Below are 18,886 nucleotides of genomic sequence, written 5' to 3'. Positions count from 1 at the left end.
AGTCAAGAGACCACCAAAACATAAAACAGAAGTCACTGAGTTAATTACATAAACCAAGGCTGATTTTCACCTCTTCACTTTATGTTGCATGCTATGGTCCCAAGGAAGACTAGAAGCCACTTTGTGGAAGCTAATGAGGATCCTACAAAAGAATAAAGAACTGTTGCATGTCAGTGGTGCAAGCGGTGACTTTACAAGGCTTCAACTTAGGTGTATAGATTCTTCATAATAAGTTGAGTTGAGTTATGTCTTATACAATATCGGCCCATGAGACCTAAACTAGCAGCACCAGCTGGCTTCCAGGAAACATTGTCTAAGTGGTACCACAAGCTTTTACACACTTAAGAAAGCATTTACGAGCAAAATTAAGTGGTTTGGTAGTTGTTAACACACATTATGCCCGTTATTTTAACTCTATAAAGATATCGGCAAATCTGTTTATCTTTGTTGTGGCCTGTGAAATGTGTTTTCTAGGCAATTCATCTGAGTTGTTTATGATTTCAGTGATTTTACAGGAGTGATTTGGTGCAGGTCTGTGAGCAATTGGGCTCCTGTGGCAAAATGGTTGGCGCGCCTTCAACTTCCTCTCTGCCCTAGCTTGAGTGTGACTATCTGAAAAATATTTCATTGGCTGCTGAACTCCTACACCACATTATCCCACGAAGGAAACATATATTTCTCAGCTGCTGTCCATTTCTTATGTAACACAGCAGAGCTTATTCAACAGTGAAATGAAAACACATGTATATTGATAAAGAGAAATTATGCAATATTCTCTGCATATTTTATGTTCAGAAAACTGTCTCAAACCTGTTGCTTTTTGACCATGCGGAAGTACACTCAGATACGGTGGGCATTTATTTTAAGTAGGAAAACCTTTGTTTTAATTTACTTCATATTCAGGTCAAATGTATGATGTCTCATTTCCTCTCCAGATGTTGTTGTTCCTCAAAATTATCTAAAACTGTCACACTTTGTTTAGAAACACCTTTGACACAGCATGACTGTGACAGTGTGGTTCAAATGATTGCTTCCTTCTCATATTTGGAACCATTTTGGTACTTTCTCTACCACACAATGGTCTATAATAAGACCTGTGGGAAGTTTTTTCCTTAGTGAGGATATAGAGAAAATTGATCAGAGTTCACCGTTTGACATTTATTATCTATGACATCCTAATGTGATTTTTTTTTTAAAATTTAGCCAACCTCACAGCTTGACTCAAGAGAAGGCAGCATACCATATGACAGTCTGTTGGACAACTGCTTTGGTGAAAGGAAATGTTTTGACCACTGGAATAATTGCCATAAAATTCTGTAGAGACAAAATGGTTCCCAGAGGATGTATCAGGACAATTTTGGTGATCCCAAAGAATCTCCAGCAGGTTAAAATTGTCACTTAACCACTCAGTGAAATACTTCAATATTTACAGACTGGCATAAATGCTTGTACAGACTCTTTGTCATTTTTTTTATTTGTCCAATACTTTGATTTATGTTTAAATACTTGCAAAACTGATGGCATTCATCAGTCTCAGTTGTGCTAAGTGTTAACATGCTAAAATGCTAAAAGACAATAAACATTATATCTACTAAATAAAAGCATATTAGCATTATCATTGCAATCACGTTAGCATGCCGATATTATAGCTCAAAGTCTGCCATGTCCACTGTCATTTACTTTTGTCCATCAAGCAAATGGGGGGTTATTAATCTATACACTCCAAGCTTACTTTTTCATCAAGTAATCGCCCTGCAGCTCTATCTCTCACCCCTCCTGTGCAGATAATTCATAACTTGCTTGGAAACAAGTCTGAATATGCCTCTTCACTGTGTCAGTGTTCAAATCTCCATGCCGAGTTCTGGCTTGAACTTCCTACCTAGTCACATTCCAGTGTGGGACCACAGGTACGAGGCTGGTGAAGAGAGAGATAAAGAGAAAAGGGATGAAAAAGCGAGACAGAAGTGAACGGAGGAGGAGAAAGAGAAAACTGTGAGAAGTGAAGGAAAACAAAATCCCACCAATGAGGAGATCATGGGGGTTCAACACTACTGGCTGCTGTTGTTGTTGGTCGACTGCCGTAAATGGATTACAGGTAGTGTGGCGGAAGAATGTGCAGATTAGTGTGTGTATGTGTGTATCTTAAAGAGAGATCTTTCTTAACACTCCACCTTGAATAACTATCTGGGGTCGTTTGTGGTTGTATGTGTGTATGTGAGTGTCACCCTGTCTGGGTCATGTCATGTAAATGTGTGTGTATGAATATGCAGTTTTAAGCTGGTGCGGTAGACTGGCCTCTTCCCTGCTCAGACATGCCTCAACCTGTCCTCTCAACAATGCTGCAAACAGGAGCCCTCATGCAAAACCTGCCGGTGATGTGATGGAGAGTTGGCTTACTTAGTTGTGATTAATGGGGTGAACCCATTTATTGAGGGTTTAAGTATGCGTGATTTACTCAGGAGTGGCAACAGCAAGTAATAACACCTTGAACAGGAGACTGCATGCCTCTCCCAAAGCTTTTACCAGTTAGCCAGCACTTTCAAGGTCAGAAGAGTGATGAATGCTGTCACCAAGTTAGCTCACCTAATTGTATGCCAGTCTGACCATTTGTTTTCAAGATTTTGAAATAAAAAAAAAGAACATTGCTAGTTGTTAGTGTGTTGTGTAAAATGTTGGTTTAAATTTGCAAAACCAACAACAGTAGCTTGTTTGGAGTAAATATGGTAAATTAGAGGAAGAAAAAATTGAGGTAATAATCACATGGATTGATTTGTGTGTTTGCCTTCCACTGCAACATGTACTATTTAATTTTTTACCATGAAGCAGATAATGAGTCTCCATTGATAGGAGAACAGCAACACAACAACAAAAGAGCCCTATTAAAGAGTATATTTTTGTAATATAAAATAGCAAGCATGGTATAATATCATCTGCATAAAGACTGATTTTATGACGTGAGGTGCTGCAGCAACAATGCACCGACAATGATAGCTAACTAGCTCAGAGGGAAATTGTTATGTTACAGCAGCCATTCCTGTCTGGTGTCCCTATGAAGGGTGAGGCCCTATTAAGTGATAACGTTTATTACCTCCACAAATGAGGTTCTGTTTTTACCAATCTGTTTGTTGGATTTATTATTTGTTGGTTTGTTTTTTGTTGGGGTTTTTTTCAGTAGGATTAAGTACTGAACCAATTTTCATCAAAGTTGGTGGAAGGATGGTGCAAATTTTGGTCTGATAAAAGGGGCGGATCCAGGAATTTTGTGAGGGCATTATGCACTCTACTGAGTACCATTCTGGTTATTGCAGGAGCCATAGCTGCGTGAATGATGTAACTCAAACAATAAAATAATATATTCACGACAGAGATGAGTAACCAGAAAATTAAAGCAGAGACATCTTTAGAGAAGAACTCTATCATGGAATAAAAGCAGCCATACTGTTGGAAAATTCTCCTGTAACCAGTATGTCTCCTTTTTTATCAGGTGCTGTGAGTGACATCAGTCCATATATAAAGCATTATGAGGGTTTGTCATACGACAGGGAGGATCTTCACAGGATGCACTTGAGAGCCAGGAGAGCCACACAACCTCAAGATTACACATTGCTGCTGGATTTTACTGCTTTTCACAGGTAACTTCACCTTTCTTTAACTTGGGCAGCTGTTTCAAAAGAATTGTTAAACATACAACTGGTTAAATGTACAGTATTCTTATGTTTGAGCAAACTCTTTGTATCTGTTCTTAACCCAATAACATATGTCAACCATTGGTTAGTGATTAGTCTATATATATACCTGCTGTTGATAGACCTATATTCTTTTCACAGCAGTACAAAGCTTTGACCACAGCTGTTTGTGTTTTTGTTTCCTTTCAGAACTTTCCGCCTGCGGTTGAAACGAAATGCTGCAGCGTTTTCCCAAAATTTCATGGTGGCCAGTGAAAATGGTTCAACATCAGCTGACCTCTCCCACATTTACTCAGGGATACTAGAAGGTGGGTAAAACAAGGAGATCTGGCAACAGATAAACTGCATTTGATTAAATTCAAAGGAAAATCTAAATTATTCTTCTGCAATCAAAATGATTAATCACATAATGTCAATGGTGATTTATATTTATAATTACTTTGGTCTGGATAAAAACATCTGGAGAAAACATTTGGATAAATATCTTTTAGTGGCGAAACATTTCTGATTATTGAAATCTGAGGAACAACGTAAAACTTAATGAACTGACTGCCTTAAATGAAGGTCAGTTCATTGCTTCGCTGTCTTGTCTCATACATCTTACCTCTTGTATCTCACTAATGTCTAAGCACTAGCTCTAATCTTCACATTTCTCTCAGTGTCTTATCTATTTACTCTGTCTGTCTGTCTGTCTGTCTGTCTGTCTGTCTTTCTCTCCTTCTCAGTAATCTTCTATCTCTGCACATTTTCAACTTCTTGGATCCTGGCATGTTATCTCTCTTGACCTTATCTTGCAGGTGAACATGGTTCAGCCTGCCACGGTTCTGTATTAGAGGGTCAATTTGAGGGAACCATCCACACAGACAACGGGACTTATCACATAGAGCCGGTCCATAGATATACCAGCAGCCAAACAGATCACCACTCTATAATCTACCACGAGGATGACATGGGTAAGACTACTTTAATTTTTCCTCTGCAGGAAAAAATGTTTTCAGAAAATGATGTGTCAGTGCACATTTTCAAGCTTCTTTTAGATCTGCTGTAACTTCAAACTGCCCCCAGTTTCCAGGATTCAAACAAACAAACAAACAAAAACTTGTGCATCTGCAGTCTGAAATTCTCCCAGTGATGCCCCATTACTTCAGCTGCTTTTCTTGGTCATTTAGTGATGATGGCAAGAGTACAAAAAGAAATTCCGTGCTACAGTAGATCTCCCTCAAAGTTCTGATTCATGGCCCTCTTGACAATTTCACAGAAAGACAAACAGCTACAGCGAAATGCATTTCTCTCTCTCTGACCCTCATGGTTCTTTCTCATACAGTATCTGTACAGAATGTGCAGCTTCCAGCCCTGGCACAAACTCAGGTCACTAGGGGTCAATGAACTAGCTGTACCCTAAACTTGTAGTAAGAGTGCAGTTATAATGTAACAGCAGTGTCTATTTAGAGCTCTGAGGGGGTTTTGGGACCCACCCTGAGCACCAGCCAAAGAAAAGAAAGACAGCGGATGGTGTGACTTTTGTAAGAGGAGGAGAAGAAATAGGGGTGCTAAAGTAAGGGGCACGGTATGAAGATGAAAGATGAGGAGGAAGGGGTACAGTACTAAAGGGAAAGGAGAGAAAAGAACAGGAGCATGTAGTAGATCTTGCAGGCCATGGAGACAGTTTCTACAACTACAGATTAAAATGAACTTCTAGTTGACTTTGAATTATGTTGTTTAAGATCTGTCCAGATGGTAGTCATCACTGAGATCTGTCATGTTTTTTTGTGGTGTGTGTCAATGTGTGTGTGTGTGTGTGTGTGTATTTGGATCTGTGTTTTTTCCCTGGCTGTGCAGGCACATTTGCATCGGTATTAGATTCTTTCCAAGAAAGGATTTTCCTGGAAACATCGTGTAGATCACGCCAAACCCTCGCCCCATACCCCCAAACCCCCTGTGTTTGTCCTTTAAGTCTACACAGAAGCAGCAGACACCCTGGCTGCCTTCCTCCCAACGCCTCCTGCCATTACTTCAACCCTTTTCTGTACTGTAGCAAAACTTTACATTAGATAACGTTGCAGCAGACAACATCCTGTTCTTTCATTCCAGCATATCTGCAGGAAACTGTGACAGATCTGGAAGATGATATTTCAATAAACAATCAATGTTTCCATAGAAAGTGGTAAATTAGGACACGAGGGGCTGACATAATGCGTCCACTCCTGTGTATATTTCCGCTTCCTGTGGTTGTCGTCTTGGGTCTACTGAGGGTGAATAAGGAACCTTCTGTCCCACGGGATAGAGGACGTCATCTGAGCTATCAGATCTGGGACACAGGGCAAAGCTCAGGTGGCCATTTTGTAACAAATACAGTGCAATGACATCAGGACACCTGGTCAGTTTATTCATAAACTCAGAATGCATCATTTGAGGGGAATAGCAATTTGCTTTTTCATAACAAACGCTGACCAGATGAATATGGTAAAAACTGCACTCCCTTGAAAATAAAAAAATACATATAATAAAAATTGTTACTTTAAGTCATATTCAAAGTATAAGTAAAAAGTCAGTATTATAATCGTGCAATGCTGTTTTATCTAAAGTAAAATAAAAACAGTACAGTACATGTACATGTACATGTACATGTACAGTACATCAAATGATGCTCAAAACAGAATGATTACGGGGCAGTGCACAAATGTCCTAGACAACAACAAGACAGATACAGAACACCTGGGTGAACAATAATTGTGCAGATGCATTTTACAACTGGTGATGTTACAAATAAGAGTGCAACACTATGAACTGTAAAAATAACACTCAAAATGTTCACATGTAAAATGGCTGAATTGTCTCAGGAAAATTGTGGAAACCAGCAAACGGTTACATGTAATTTATTGTTGCCACTTTTGCTTAGGTTTTGAACAGCTAGCGTCCTGCAACCTTTGTCATGTTTGTCCAGACAGCTTGTTTGTTTTCTCTGAAGCGTGCCAAAACAGGTTTGTTGTGTAACAGGTTTCTACGAGTCTAGAATATCACCAACTCTCAATCATGAATATGAGGGTGTAACCCACCGAAATGTTTATAGTCAGTTTGTTATGATAATGTTCAGCCCAGATTTATACTGTAAACCATACCCATTTTAACTAATCTGAGTCTAAAATAGTATCCACATTTATTACGTTCTTCATAGTCTGACTAATCCCTGTCAATAGGTATATTTTTGTGCATATGTGTGTCTGTGCACCTATTGTGGAGTCACAATCTATACTCTATATTACTACTATACTTCATTCCCTCTGAAGTTTCACAGGTCTATGAAAGGGTAACTATTAACCTCTTCCTTGAGATAAAGAGTAAAGAGTATATACATGCACTTTGATCTCTGTATGTTTAACACCTGGGGCATTAATTACTTCCTCAAACTGAAAGTGATCTTACAGCCAGTGACGTTGTGTTTTATATTTTCCTTTAACATTTGCACAGTCTGTCTTTTGGAAACATCCCCTGGGGCTTTCACTTGCATTTCACACTTATACAAATCTGTCGAATCCTCAGTTTAACAATCGTGTAAATTATTCCTCAAACATCTGTTTCTTCACGATATTTGTTGCCAAATTACATTATACATGCATGGAAATATCCCGAGTGAACATTGGCTGAACTTTACAGTGTTGCAGCAATATCTTAAGGTTATCAGTTTTTAGCATTAGTGGCCAAGAAACAGCTTTTACAGTTATTTCATGTGCTGCTCTGGGCTAGAAACTTTCATTAAATGAAAAACAAAAAAGAAAACGTCTTGACATTCACACGTTTCCATGCGGGTTGATAGGGGATGTCTGGAAAATCTCCCACCAAGGTTGTGAATCGTGTTGTTTTTAAGAACTCTGGGGCCTTGTGGCTGGAGACTGGTGTGCACAGACTCTTTTATACATGAGGTAGAATTTCTATTGCACACAGAGCTTTTTTTTTGTTTTGTTTAGGTTCAGGCTTATTTTGCACTTGAACAAACCAATGGGGCACTTGAGTGCACTTAGACCAACCACAGCGGCACCTGGGCCAGCCACAAGGGCACTTGGAGGGCATTTGGCCTGACCAGAGGGTCACTCATGCTCTTAGGCAGCAATTTAAGGCGTAAATGGTGGTGCCCCATTATACACACATCCTGGTTTAAAAATGAGAATTTCAACACTCAATGCTTTTTTTGAGTGTGATGAGATTCTGATTTTGTGTTGGCGCTCAAAGCTCTGTGCTGGAGTGAAACTTGAGGAACTGACATATGTTTTCTACATTGCTCTTAACAGTAGAACTAGTTTCCAACAGCTGCTGGGAATGTGAGTCTTAACTGAAATGTGACACTGATTTTTCAGTTGGGAAAGTCCTTGTCTTTTCTTGGCTGGTCTTGCACTGACTATACAGCACTTTCTAAACTGTCAAGGAGCTTGATATGTACAGAAACTCTGCTTGCAACTTGCAGCAAAGCATGGAGAGTGATACTCATTGGCAACCTGAAAGAGAGAGAGAGAGCAAACATCGGCATGCACAAAGGTCTGGAAATAATTCCATCAGTGGGCCGACGCCCGGCATTTAGGCCTCTACATCCACCTCCACCCCCACACGGCTCATTCCATGTATAGAATGGATTGCAGGTTTGTGATTGGCTGGAGGGCTTTCGTAGGATGGTGTGATCCAATCATGTGTTGTCTTTCTCACTCTCTTTAGGCTCTGATATCTGTGGCAGGGAAATGTTGTGCTGCTGACTGAGTGTTTCACACACATACTTGTATTACCCCTTGAAGTTCTCATGGGTCACCAGTTAACTGGCAAAACATTGCCTGATTCTGTCCTGCTCTCATTACTGCAAACGGCATGTGAAAGTGATTATGTCATGTGACTTTACTGTAACTGTGGAATTTTAAAGCCGTTTTTGTCTACATTAATGTAGCTGTAATTGTTTGCTTTCTGTTTATCAGTATTAGCTATAACCATGAGCTTTGTGCATAACCCCAGTGAAACCTGTTGTTTTGATTGTTGTGCAGATTACGAAACATTCGCAGCAGTGCACCTTACATTACATTTACATTGCTTACCCCAAATTTTTTCTTCAGGTTCCTCACCATAAACCTCATACTTTGTTTTGCAATGAAGTCCTTTTGGATTCTTTCATGTTTGTGGAATTCTCTGGCTTTTCAAGTGAAACAACATGGGCCAGATTATGCAAATGCAATGCCTCCCATGACTGCAACCCCATCATTATTGCATAAATCAGAACGAGGCAGCTGTCCCAGAGGTGTTGCAAATCGCAGACGATGATCATGTTGTTTTAGTGAAATCAAACCAGCAGCTATCACAGCATTTTCCACAGGCAGCCCCCCTATGACTCCCACTCCAGACCACTGCGCTGATTTCCCAATGTGGGTCCTCTATTTATAAAGTGTCTGAGAATGTGAGAGCGTTTCTACCCATGTTAGCTGCTCGACGTCCCGGTCACTAAGGAATCGATTTCAAAGTATTTCTGCACCTATTGTTTTATGTAGTTCTGCATAAGAAAAAGTTAAAATGTATGTGAGTACTTTTAATGTGAGTCAAGTTTGTCTGTGAAAAAATGGGCACAAAACCAACAAAGTTGTAAGACTTTGCTTAAAAAAAAATCAGGTTTAACTTCAGTTTTTTTGTTTGATGGCTTCTATTCAACAACAACCTGCCATGCTACAAAAAAATGCCACAACCTGATATGTTTTATGATTGGATTCTTTGATTCTTAAAAAGACTGAAGTAACTTCATCTCCAGGAAATCAATATTCTTTTGTGCCAGGATCATAAAGTTATAGTTATGGTTTCATGCACCTGTTGAGAAAACCATAGACGTCAAACTTACTTACTTTAGTTCACAAGACCTTGAAATGTCAGGAATGCTAACAAAAAACATAAGAAGAAAACATAAATACTCTTAATTAAAGTCTTTCTACTCTTTCTTGATTCCACAGTGTAGAGCACAACCATTGCACAGTCTCCTGTCTGATAATGAATCTATTTGCCAAACATGGCAAAGAACAATTTCACATTTCAGGTGTCCTGTTCAACTCTTGAATCTCTCAGTATTTTCTCCTTAGTCATTGCCCCTGGTTAAACATACACAGTGCAACACATTTACAGTAATCATGTCAGCACAAACAAACAAGTCGTTTTCCAAAGATCAGACTGTGGCCCTGGTCCACATCACAGCCATGTTTATTTGTGAGTTTATCTTACACAATGTCCAGTTTGCTCCAACAAATGAACGGTAGTGGTTTGAGCCTAACCTCTTGTTTGATTTTCTTTCAATCATTTATTCACAGTTTTATTTGGGACACATACATCTGAATTCAAATGGGTCATTATGGCAGACAATAAAAATTTCCCTAACTGAATGTTCAGGCACAAACATACTGGTAACAGTGTTCGCTTGGCTGTGTGTGTGTGATTCACTCTGCATCTTTGTGTGTGTTTGACGTAAGACAGAGTAAATGAAATATTCTGAAAGCACATGTGTGTATCTCAAGTGTCTGTGTGTGTTTTTGTGCAGTCCTGCCACCCACGGGACCTGGCCCTGTTGGATTCTGTGGTGCAGAGCATCTAAACGTCCTCGCCCAAAGCCTCAAACCCAATGAGGTAGGACAGTCCAGACATCACCTCAGTGAACACACACCCACAAACACACTCACGGACACTCGGCTTTACTTTCTTTTTCTTTCCTCGCCTTCAGAATTTCCTCCTCTGCATTACCGCAGCCAGTTAACTCCAAACCAGGAAATATTTAATGGAGGTGATTCACCAGTGTGTCTGATTCATCTCTTACAAGTGACCTAATTTATGGGGCCAATCATTCATTCAGTAACTTTTATTTTCATCTTTCAAGTCACCGACAGCGAATGACATGAATGTAATGACACTAACAGAATAATGTGTAAGATACAAAGAACATGGACTGATGAAAGCTGAGGGCTGAACTGCTTCTTCACTGGCCTAACCTACATTGGCAATGACCTTCAGTGTGTTATTAAAAAATACTAAAACCAGGTGTGATGGAATAAACATCTGCCAAATCTATTTAGCTAATTTCTCCCTTGGGTGCCGTATTTGTTGTTAACTTTTGACCAACTAGGTGGTGGTCCCAATGCCCATTGTCAACAGTGGATGTCTGAGCATTGGTATGAGTCCATTTTTAACAACATGCCTGCCGGTGAAGATCATTTCCACTGTTTGGTCATGAAATGGTCTGAACAGATGTTGTTCCCAGTGGAGCGTCCAAGTTGTGTTCCTGTCACCACATGCCTCCTCTCCTGCTGGGACACTAGGATCAGCAGTGTGTTTACATATGTCCTCACACAGAGTCTGTGTTTAGTGTGTTGTAATGTTTTGATCTGATGAGTTCCATGATCTTCTATCTGCAAAATAAGGACAAATTATTCTCTAATTCTGAGCACACATTCAAATATAAACATATATATATCCTGGTGACTTAGACGGGTATGTTGTAAACCCCCCTTCTCATCAGACTGTCTCCCCTGTCTTCCTTTTTCATGTCCCTGCGATTTTCATCCACAGGAGGCAATAGCGAGCCGGTCCAGGAGGACAGTGGATGAGTCAAAGACTACCTGCCTGCTCCACCTCCATGTTGACCACCTCTACTACAAGAAGTTCAAGTCTGTGGAAGCAGTTGTGGCTCAGGTGATTCATTCAAATCTGTTGTCTTGAAACATCATGATTTCATTGTTAGTGTCAAGATTGATACAACAAGTTAAAGACACAAAAACCTAAAAAAAAAAAAAAACAGCTCACTGAGGTTTAAAGTTCTGATTCTTTCTTGTCAAAAAAAAAGGTTCAAGCATGTGTGTCACCCCCTCCAGACTGAGACATCAGTCCTCAGACAAACACAGCGTACACTGGAGAATTTCTAGTGTAATGGAAAATCCAGCAGGAGCATCGGAACACAACAGGATTTCCTCGGCCGCTGGTTTGAGCAACACATGCTTTGTTTACAAACCTGTCCCCTGAATCTAGTGTCCTGCAATCAAAGGTCACCGGATGTAATTCCTTGTCTTAACACCTTATATCAATATAACAAGTACATGCCAGCAGTGTTGGATTAGATTACTTGTTTCTCCAAAAAACTGAATTTCCTTTAATTTAATTGAACTGACCGCATAGGAGCAGTCTGTGATCTCAGAATGAGTCTTTGATCAAATTCTTGTAAAATATCTCAAGATTTCAAAGTTAATCTCCAGTTAAAGGAACAGTTTTGCTCAGCCAAGGTAGGCATTTAGGTCACCACTGAAACTTTGCTTGTTTTTGGCTGGGTTTTTTTGGCTGGTTTTCCAAACATGGCCAACATCTAATGACTCACCACAGAAAGGCAGTTTGTTTTGCACCAGTGCTTTATTTACCATTGAGAAGTGTATATATACAGTATAATACTATACAAAGTACCAAGCTGTTGGTACAGTAAAGGAGTAGAGAGGAGATTGAGAACCTTCTCGTTCTCTGAGAACATAGTGGCACATGGGATGTTGACAGTTGGCCAAATAAAGCTTTGTGCCAGGTGTACGGGCCTGGTACAGAGCCACCAGAACCTCCTGTTCTTCTCATGTCCCCCCAGTATGAAGTAACAGTTATAAAACTGTCATGCTAACGCCAACCTGGTAGGCTGATGGATAGCTGTGAAATGTTGTACAAAATTGCAAAAAACAACCTGTTTTTGAGATTTAGTGACCTCCCTCTGGTATTTAATACACTCTGTGAACTCTGGAGTGGCTCATTACACTTAAAATGTCAAACATTTTTAACCTTTTGTCCTGCACTCTTGACTTTTAACCTTATTAGAGCAGCAAAATTACTTCAGCAGTCTCTGAGCTTCACTGAGGAGAGGCCAATGTATTAAAATCAACAAGTACAGTTTTCAGAGGAATTTTCCTTTGCAGCTAAAGTGAATTTACAAAATTAAATTTGAGGAAAAAACATTTGTTTTTGAAAATTTAAATTGATCTTGATTTCGATCTTGGTGTCAGCTGACCTGCGATGATCTCTGTTTTGACATACTGTCTTAAAAGCTGCATGCCTGCTGGTGAGCCTGTATTGCCTCAGTGCAATAAGCAGCATAACAGTGATTTAAGTGTCTGTCTGTGTTGAAGTTTCTCTGTCTGAACAAGGCTTTTGTAATTGGGGTTAGAGGTCACAAGAGATGCTCTTCTGATATTGAGTTTAGCCACATACTGTTATGGGAATCCAGTGAAGCAACATTCATATAATTACCTTTTTAACTTCCTCTAAATTAAAACCAATAAACAGTATTTGTTATTGCATTCCACATTTGATGCAAAATTATAAGCGCACAGATGTTTAATCTTCTCTTATTACTTTGGATTCATGCTCTCAGCATCTGAGCCAGGTTCAGTTTGCGATGAGTGACACTTTTGTTTGTGCGTTTCCTGTCGTGAAATCTGTTTCACATCTATGTTCTTTTAATTAAATTTTGTGGTGGTCAAAGCAAGGTCAGTTAATGAGTAAGTAAGTCTGTCCTTAGCGGGTTTGTGCAGCCAGAAAACTGTTATTCTTCCCAGCTTTCCTCCTGCTGTCCTTTCTCTCGTTACCTCTTCTGACCCTTCCTTAGATTCTTTCCACCTCAAACACACTTGTTGTTATCCCTGGTTAAGTGCCAGACCTTTGTTGCAACGGGTGAGAAAATATAGTGTAAGTGATGCCGTGATGTGATCTTTGAATGTAAATAGACAAAATGCTGGTGTCAATCACTGCTGACCTGGTTTTAGTGTCTCAAGAGTCCAAGGTGTCAATATTTACATCTATGGAAATTTCCCAACAGGCTCTCCTGTATGTTCATCTCCTGCTGTATGGGCTCGGGCCTTCCCATGTGACTGGTTTGCACGTGCCTCTCTGAATTTGTGACTGGCTGTGCCACTCACTATGGAAACATCCTGCGGATAACTGAGTTTTAAAGATTACCTGGCATGGACCTTTTCTGAATAATGAGCAAAACATGGTCAAAGATGTATGTTTGGGCACCACAGGAGGTGCTGTTCAAAGAGAGTCCTTTATTTTGCCATAAGGATAGAATGATGAATCTACTGTGAAACTCTTTTGTGTGATTGTCAAACCCTTCTGTCAATTGTGTTGTTCCGTGTCACCAACCTCAGCCACCCAGGGCTTAAAAGATCAGAAACAGAAATGTCATCAGATGTCACTGACAACATATCGGACTGTTTTCTCACATAAACCTGTATCCCTCTCAGGTTGCTTCCTACATGAGAGCTGTGAATGACATTTGTGACAAGGTGGACTTCGATGGGATCAAGCTGATCAACTTCAAAGTCAAATCCCTCAGTGTAAGACATTTCTGCACTCAAACAATGACACAACTGTCCCAAATCTCCATACACGCAGTAATCCTGGCTGACACACATTCACTTCTTAATTCACCAACATGTCATGACCTCCTTGTTAAAATGAATGGAAGGTTTTTGGAAAGAGACATTGATTAAGATAATTAGGTTAGTCCATCACTCTCAGGTTATGCCCATATACCAGTGAGAAAATAACTAGATCCATTCTCAACCCCAAAATTACTGAAATATAATCCTTACTGGGCTGTGGAGGAGTGTGTAATCGTTAGTGTCCTTGTGTGTCAAGCGAGCTCCTTCACAGACATTTGATTTAACAGTGTGTCTCACTTTCACTCTTTCCAGGTGGCAACTGAGGAGGATAAAAACGATCCTCTGTATCCTCTGTATATTGGGCCCGAGAAGCTATTGAGCCTGTACTCTGAGAACAACTGGGGCAACTTCTGTCTGTCTTACCTGCTCACTAACAGAGACTACAGCGGAGTGCTAGGACTCGCTTGGGAGGGCAAAGCTGGTGAGTCGCCCTCACTGTGTCACAAGTGCACACAAATCATAAACACATGCATTCACACAAGTAACATATATTTAAATGCAGTGTGGTGGCTCAGCGGTTTGCACAGGTGCCTTGCAGCACCCTAGATTTAAAAAGGTGGCTTTAGTTTCCACACTGAAAAAACATGTAAGGTATCAGAAATACTGTCACCGCCCTGTACTTGGAGTCTAGACGCCGCGGTGTGGGGATTAATTTAAAAAAAATATCTTTTGATCGGAGGACGGTGTCATGCAACATCAGGTTGATTAGGAAGAATAATGATACACTTCAGCTGCTCCCTTGTTGTTTAATGACTATGAATGTTTTCAGTGTGACAAACAGAGCTGCAGGAGTTATACAACTACTACTAACTCCCTTTCAGGGAGAGACGAAAAGCAAAACGTGAGTGAACTCCTCAATTAACAGTCCTAAGTGATTTGCATTTAAATCTGCTGTTAGGCTCAAAGTCTTAAGGAAATGTCATTCAGGGACATGTTGTTGATGGCGTATGTTTTCATTATTTTACAAAATAATCTACAGAGTCTTGAAATGTTGAAATCAGAAATTTTCAGTCTACTTATATTTAATTTTTAGGTCAATCATTATTGTTCAATGACCTAAACACACAAATTTAGATCAATATAACTACTAATAGCACTGATATGAAACAGTGTGATTTTTCATTACGCCAGCCTGGTCTTGTGTGTGTGTGTAGTGTTATTGTTGTGCTGGAGGAAGTTGGACACATATGTGGGAATTGTCGCGGTAGGAGGTTCCTCTTGCTTGTTTCTATGACATTGTCTCATACGCGGCTTTTGATTGGCTAAACTGAGGGGCGTGAGAGCAGACCACCACAATGACATGTGATTAGGGAGCACTGAACCTTTGACACTCACACACACATACATACACACACACACCGCTCCCAGACGTCTTAGCGAGGATTGGTGACTGCATTCCACAGCATGATCACCATGGTGACAGCTCACGTGAGGAAGGAACACACAAACGCACACACACATTGTGGATTCATAGTGGCAGTGACACTGTTGTGACTTTTCAGTCTCATGTGACCGCCCCAGAGAAAGAGCAGAGCATTAAACATGGATAATGTTTGACCCCGAGAAACAGATACGCTCAACCTCAGCGTCTCCATCACACACTTCCACCAGTTTATGAGTGGTCTTGGGTCAGAGAAGTCCTTCAACCAAGAGATAATAAACTCAAAGACCCTGATGCCCCTACAGCTATAGCAGGGTGCACCATGCACAAACATGTATACGCACACAACCCCCATCAATCGCACCAGACTCCTCCTCTAACCTCTCCAAGTTGTGTGTTCATACGTCAGTACAGGGTTGGGGGGTTGGGGCCCAAACATCTTGAACGTTTTCACCAGTAAAATTCCATCTTCTCCTGAGACTAATTGAGGGACAGATAGTAATTTTCCACACAATATGTTTTGTGTTGTTGAGGGGGTTTTTAGACCACTGGCTGGAATCTCTGCTGGGTCAGTGTACTTTTTGGAGCATATACTCACGATGATTAAAATAAAACCAGCGTTACCATAAATAGATATCCTCAAATTGTTGATTTATAAGTAACCTTTACCACTCACTGTTGTGCCTGCTTAACATCAGCTCTATGTATAACTGTCAGGAACTGCCAGCACTATAAAAAGCTACACAAATATGAACATACACTATTCAATATTAGACTCTCATCCGTTTTTCTCATCTGATTGTAGCTTTTTTTAGCACAGCCCATCACTCTGTGATACCCAGATAGTTAGGGCACATATAATGTAATGCCATGTTGATGTTAATTCAAGGTGTGGACCTTTCTCATATTTCATGCCCCTCTTTCTCTCCCCTCACTTCCTGCCTGCCTTTCTACTTCAGTTTCAAAATGAGAACAACAACTACAATGCACTGCTGGTTATCCAACTGAAACCAAACCTACATTCAAAGCAGCCTGTAAGTTCAATGAGCTAATAAATCCACCACAAATTGAAAATTGCTGCAAGGGTCTAATGATCAAAAATAGTGTGTTTAATTCAATTATTCAGACCACCCCCAGGCTAATAGTATGCACTTTGCACTTGAGTCAGTGGAAATCTATGTCTGAATGTAATGTGTTTGTCTTCTTGTTTGCAACTGTCTATTTAAAAACACAACACACACACACACAGTTAGTGTGTGATAGTTGAAGAGTCCTCAGGTGTAGAGCTGGAGGAGCAATCTGTAATCTGTAGCCTGACACACTGGCCGGAGTTTCACCGTTCCTTCAGGTTAAACCAACTTTCAGACTTTCTCAACCTTGTCGTCCAAATGCAAGAGAAACAGAGCAAAGCCCAAAAAATATCAGGAATGCAGCCTGGCACCAGAATATGCCTTGTTGTCCAGGTTTCATTGACAATTTTTTTCTTTTTTCATCTGTCCATCTGTATGACAGTAAGACAGCCTATCTCTTTTTGAAAGTAAAAACAAGGCTCACCTATACAGTCATTTCCCAAGCCGTCTACTGTAAATGCTGTAAAAGTCTATCTTGTAAAGTCTTTACAGATCTATTTGTAAATCTATTTGTTTATAATGGTATTTTTTTTATTAACACCGATTATGATTCACGTTTTACATTTTCTTTTATTGTCATTTATAAATAAGTGGTTTACCATAAAGTTGAGGAATTATTTTTCATCATCTCTCTGATTAAGCTACCTTTCTTGCTGTGTGTGAAGTTGCTGCCAGATCTTACCAATGAAATCAGTCAGTACAATTGTATCCTCCCTGAAATCAAGAAGTGCAAAAAATACAGAAAGAATCAGACCCAGGTTGAATAACACCTGTGATGCATTCCAGACACATTAAGTATTTTGTTTACAGCAATTAACACTTAAAGTAAATCCCATTCAAATTTGCAATCTGCAGGTCATTGAACTCTGGAAACAAAGAGAGCAGTAATGGAAAGTAACCGGATGCTATTACATTATTTACAGTGCTTCCAGGGTACTTCCACTGTAGTTTTCTGAGAACTTTGACCGGCTTCTATTAGCGTTCAAAGCATTTGCTGTGTCTGTTTTTGTTGTTAAAGGTGGTATTAGGATACCCGGACTCCCCCTGTGTGTTTATAAAAGGAAAGACTGCCCCTTTACTATTGTTTGTTTGTTCATATTAAACCGTGTGAAAGAGTCTTTGCTTGCCCATGTATACGCCTCTGTTTGTCTATGATGTTCAAAGACAAACACAGATCGTCCATGACCAAATATACATTTTTAAGTGGGTGTTATTGTCTGTATGGTTCATGTGTGTGTGTGTGTGTACGTGTGTGTACATGTGTGTGTGTGTGTGTGTGTGCATTAAGTGCAAATGATCCACAGGCTGGTTTGTTTCTCCGGACCGTGTTTGTCCAGCTAGCTAATAATAGGAGTCTTTCATTACTGCTCCTTTCTGTGGCGAAGACGTGAAGGAGGAGGGGGGTAAATTCGCAGCCCCTCTCTGCTCGCGCTGCCAAAAACCACAGCACAGGGCTCCAAAGTAATGCTCTTTCTAGGAAACCCAGCTCCTTGAATAGCCCATCAGGGGGGCCATTTTAGGTCAAAAGCGGGGAGCTCTGGAGAAATGCATCCAGAATTCTTGATTAACATGACCAGGGGAGTCTTGCCTGGCAGTTTGTGGATATTAAATCACTTTCTTCTTGCTTTTAGCAGTGAGGAGTACTATTAATAATGACTGTTCCTCTCATTTGACTCTAGGTTTTTCTCCAAAGCTAAAAAGTCTGAGTGTGTTTTTCCATTTCTGGTATAAGTCACTATGTGATGTCAAATACCAAGGGATAAAATAGTCTCAGGTTACTGTATTGTCTCTGTGAGCCTCCTTCACCTGACACATGCTGGTAGTGTGACTGCTCCCAACCCTAACAGTACCCTCATTGTTTCTGCAACAGCAGAGATAGGGCCCACTTTTGTTTTTGTTTTTCGACCTCTAACTGTCCTTCATCGTCCCTGGACGTCACACGTACGCCCACTGTGTAACAAAAACATGCCATTGGGAGATCCAGATGCCCACGACTGGTTCCCACAGTCCTCACGGACACCTGGTGAACTCAGATTTCTCTGAAACGCTCTGAATACATGTAACAGACATGCACCTCACAAGCCTTACCCCCAAAAATGGTTGTGCTGCTGACCATATTGTGTAAGAGGTGTTACATAAAATTCACGTGACTGCATGTGAACTGTTGAGACCTCCAACCTGTACAACACAGTGGCACAGATGCAGGGAAGCCATGAAGAG

The 18,886-nt window shown here is 40.3% G+C and overlaps 1 protein-coding gene across 1 annotated transcript in view; it reads left to right on the top strand.

The window, feature by feature from the left end:
* The first annotated feature begins 1,903 nt into the window (after positions 1-1,903).
* si:ch1073-396h14.1 (disintegrin and metalloproteinase domain-containing protein 10) overlaps positions 1,904-18,886 on the top strand; it is a 28,166-nt gene continuing 11,183 nt past the window's right edge. The window contains exons 1-8 of the mRNA XM_041040946.1: positions 1,904-2,095; positions 3,485-3,632; positions 3,876-3,994; positions 4,484-4,639; positions 10,234-10,319; positions 11,256-11,378; positions 13,955-14,047; positions 14,408-14,576. Coding sequence (XP_040896880.1) covers positions 2,035-2,095; positions 3,485-3,632; positions 3,876-3,994; positions 4,484-4,639; positions 10,234-10,319; positions 11,256-11,378; positions 13,955-14,047; positions 14,408-14,576 — 955 coding nt within the window. The 5' untranslated portion in view covers positions 1,904-2,034. The remainder of the gene's footprint in view (positions 2,096-3,484; positions 3,633-3,875; positions 3,995-4,483; positions 4,640-10,233; positions 10,320-11,255; positions 11,379-13,954; positions 14,048-14,407; positions 14,577-18,886) is intronic.

The sequence above is a fragment of the Toxotes jaculatrix genome, chromosome 6, assembly GCF_017976425.1.
Source record: "Toxotes jaculatrix isolate fToxJac2 chromosome 6, fToxJac2.pri, whole genome shotgun sequence".
In the NCBI taxonomy this organism is placed as follows: domain Eukaryota; kingdom Metazoa; phylum Chordata; class Actinopteri; family Toxotidae; genus Toxotes; species Toxotes jaculatrix.
The sequence above is the reverse complement of the archived record's forward strand: the minus strand, read 5'-3'. Positions and strand labels throughout refer to the sequence as shown.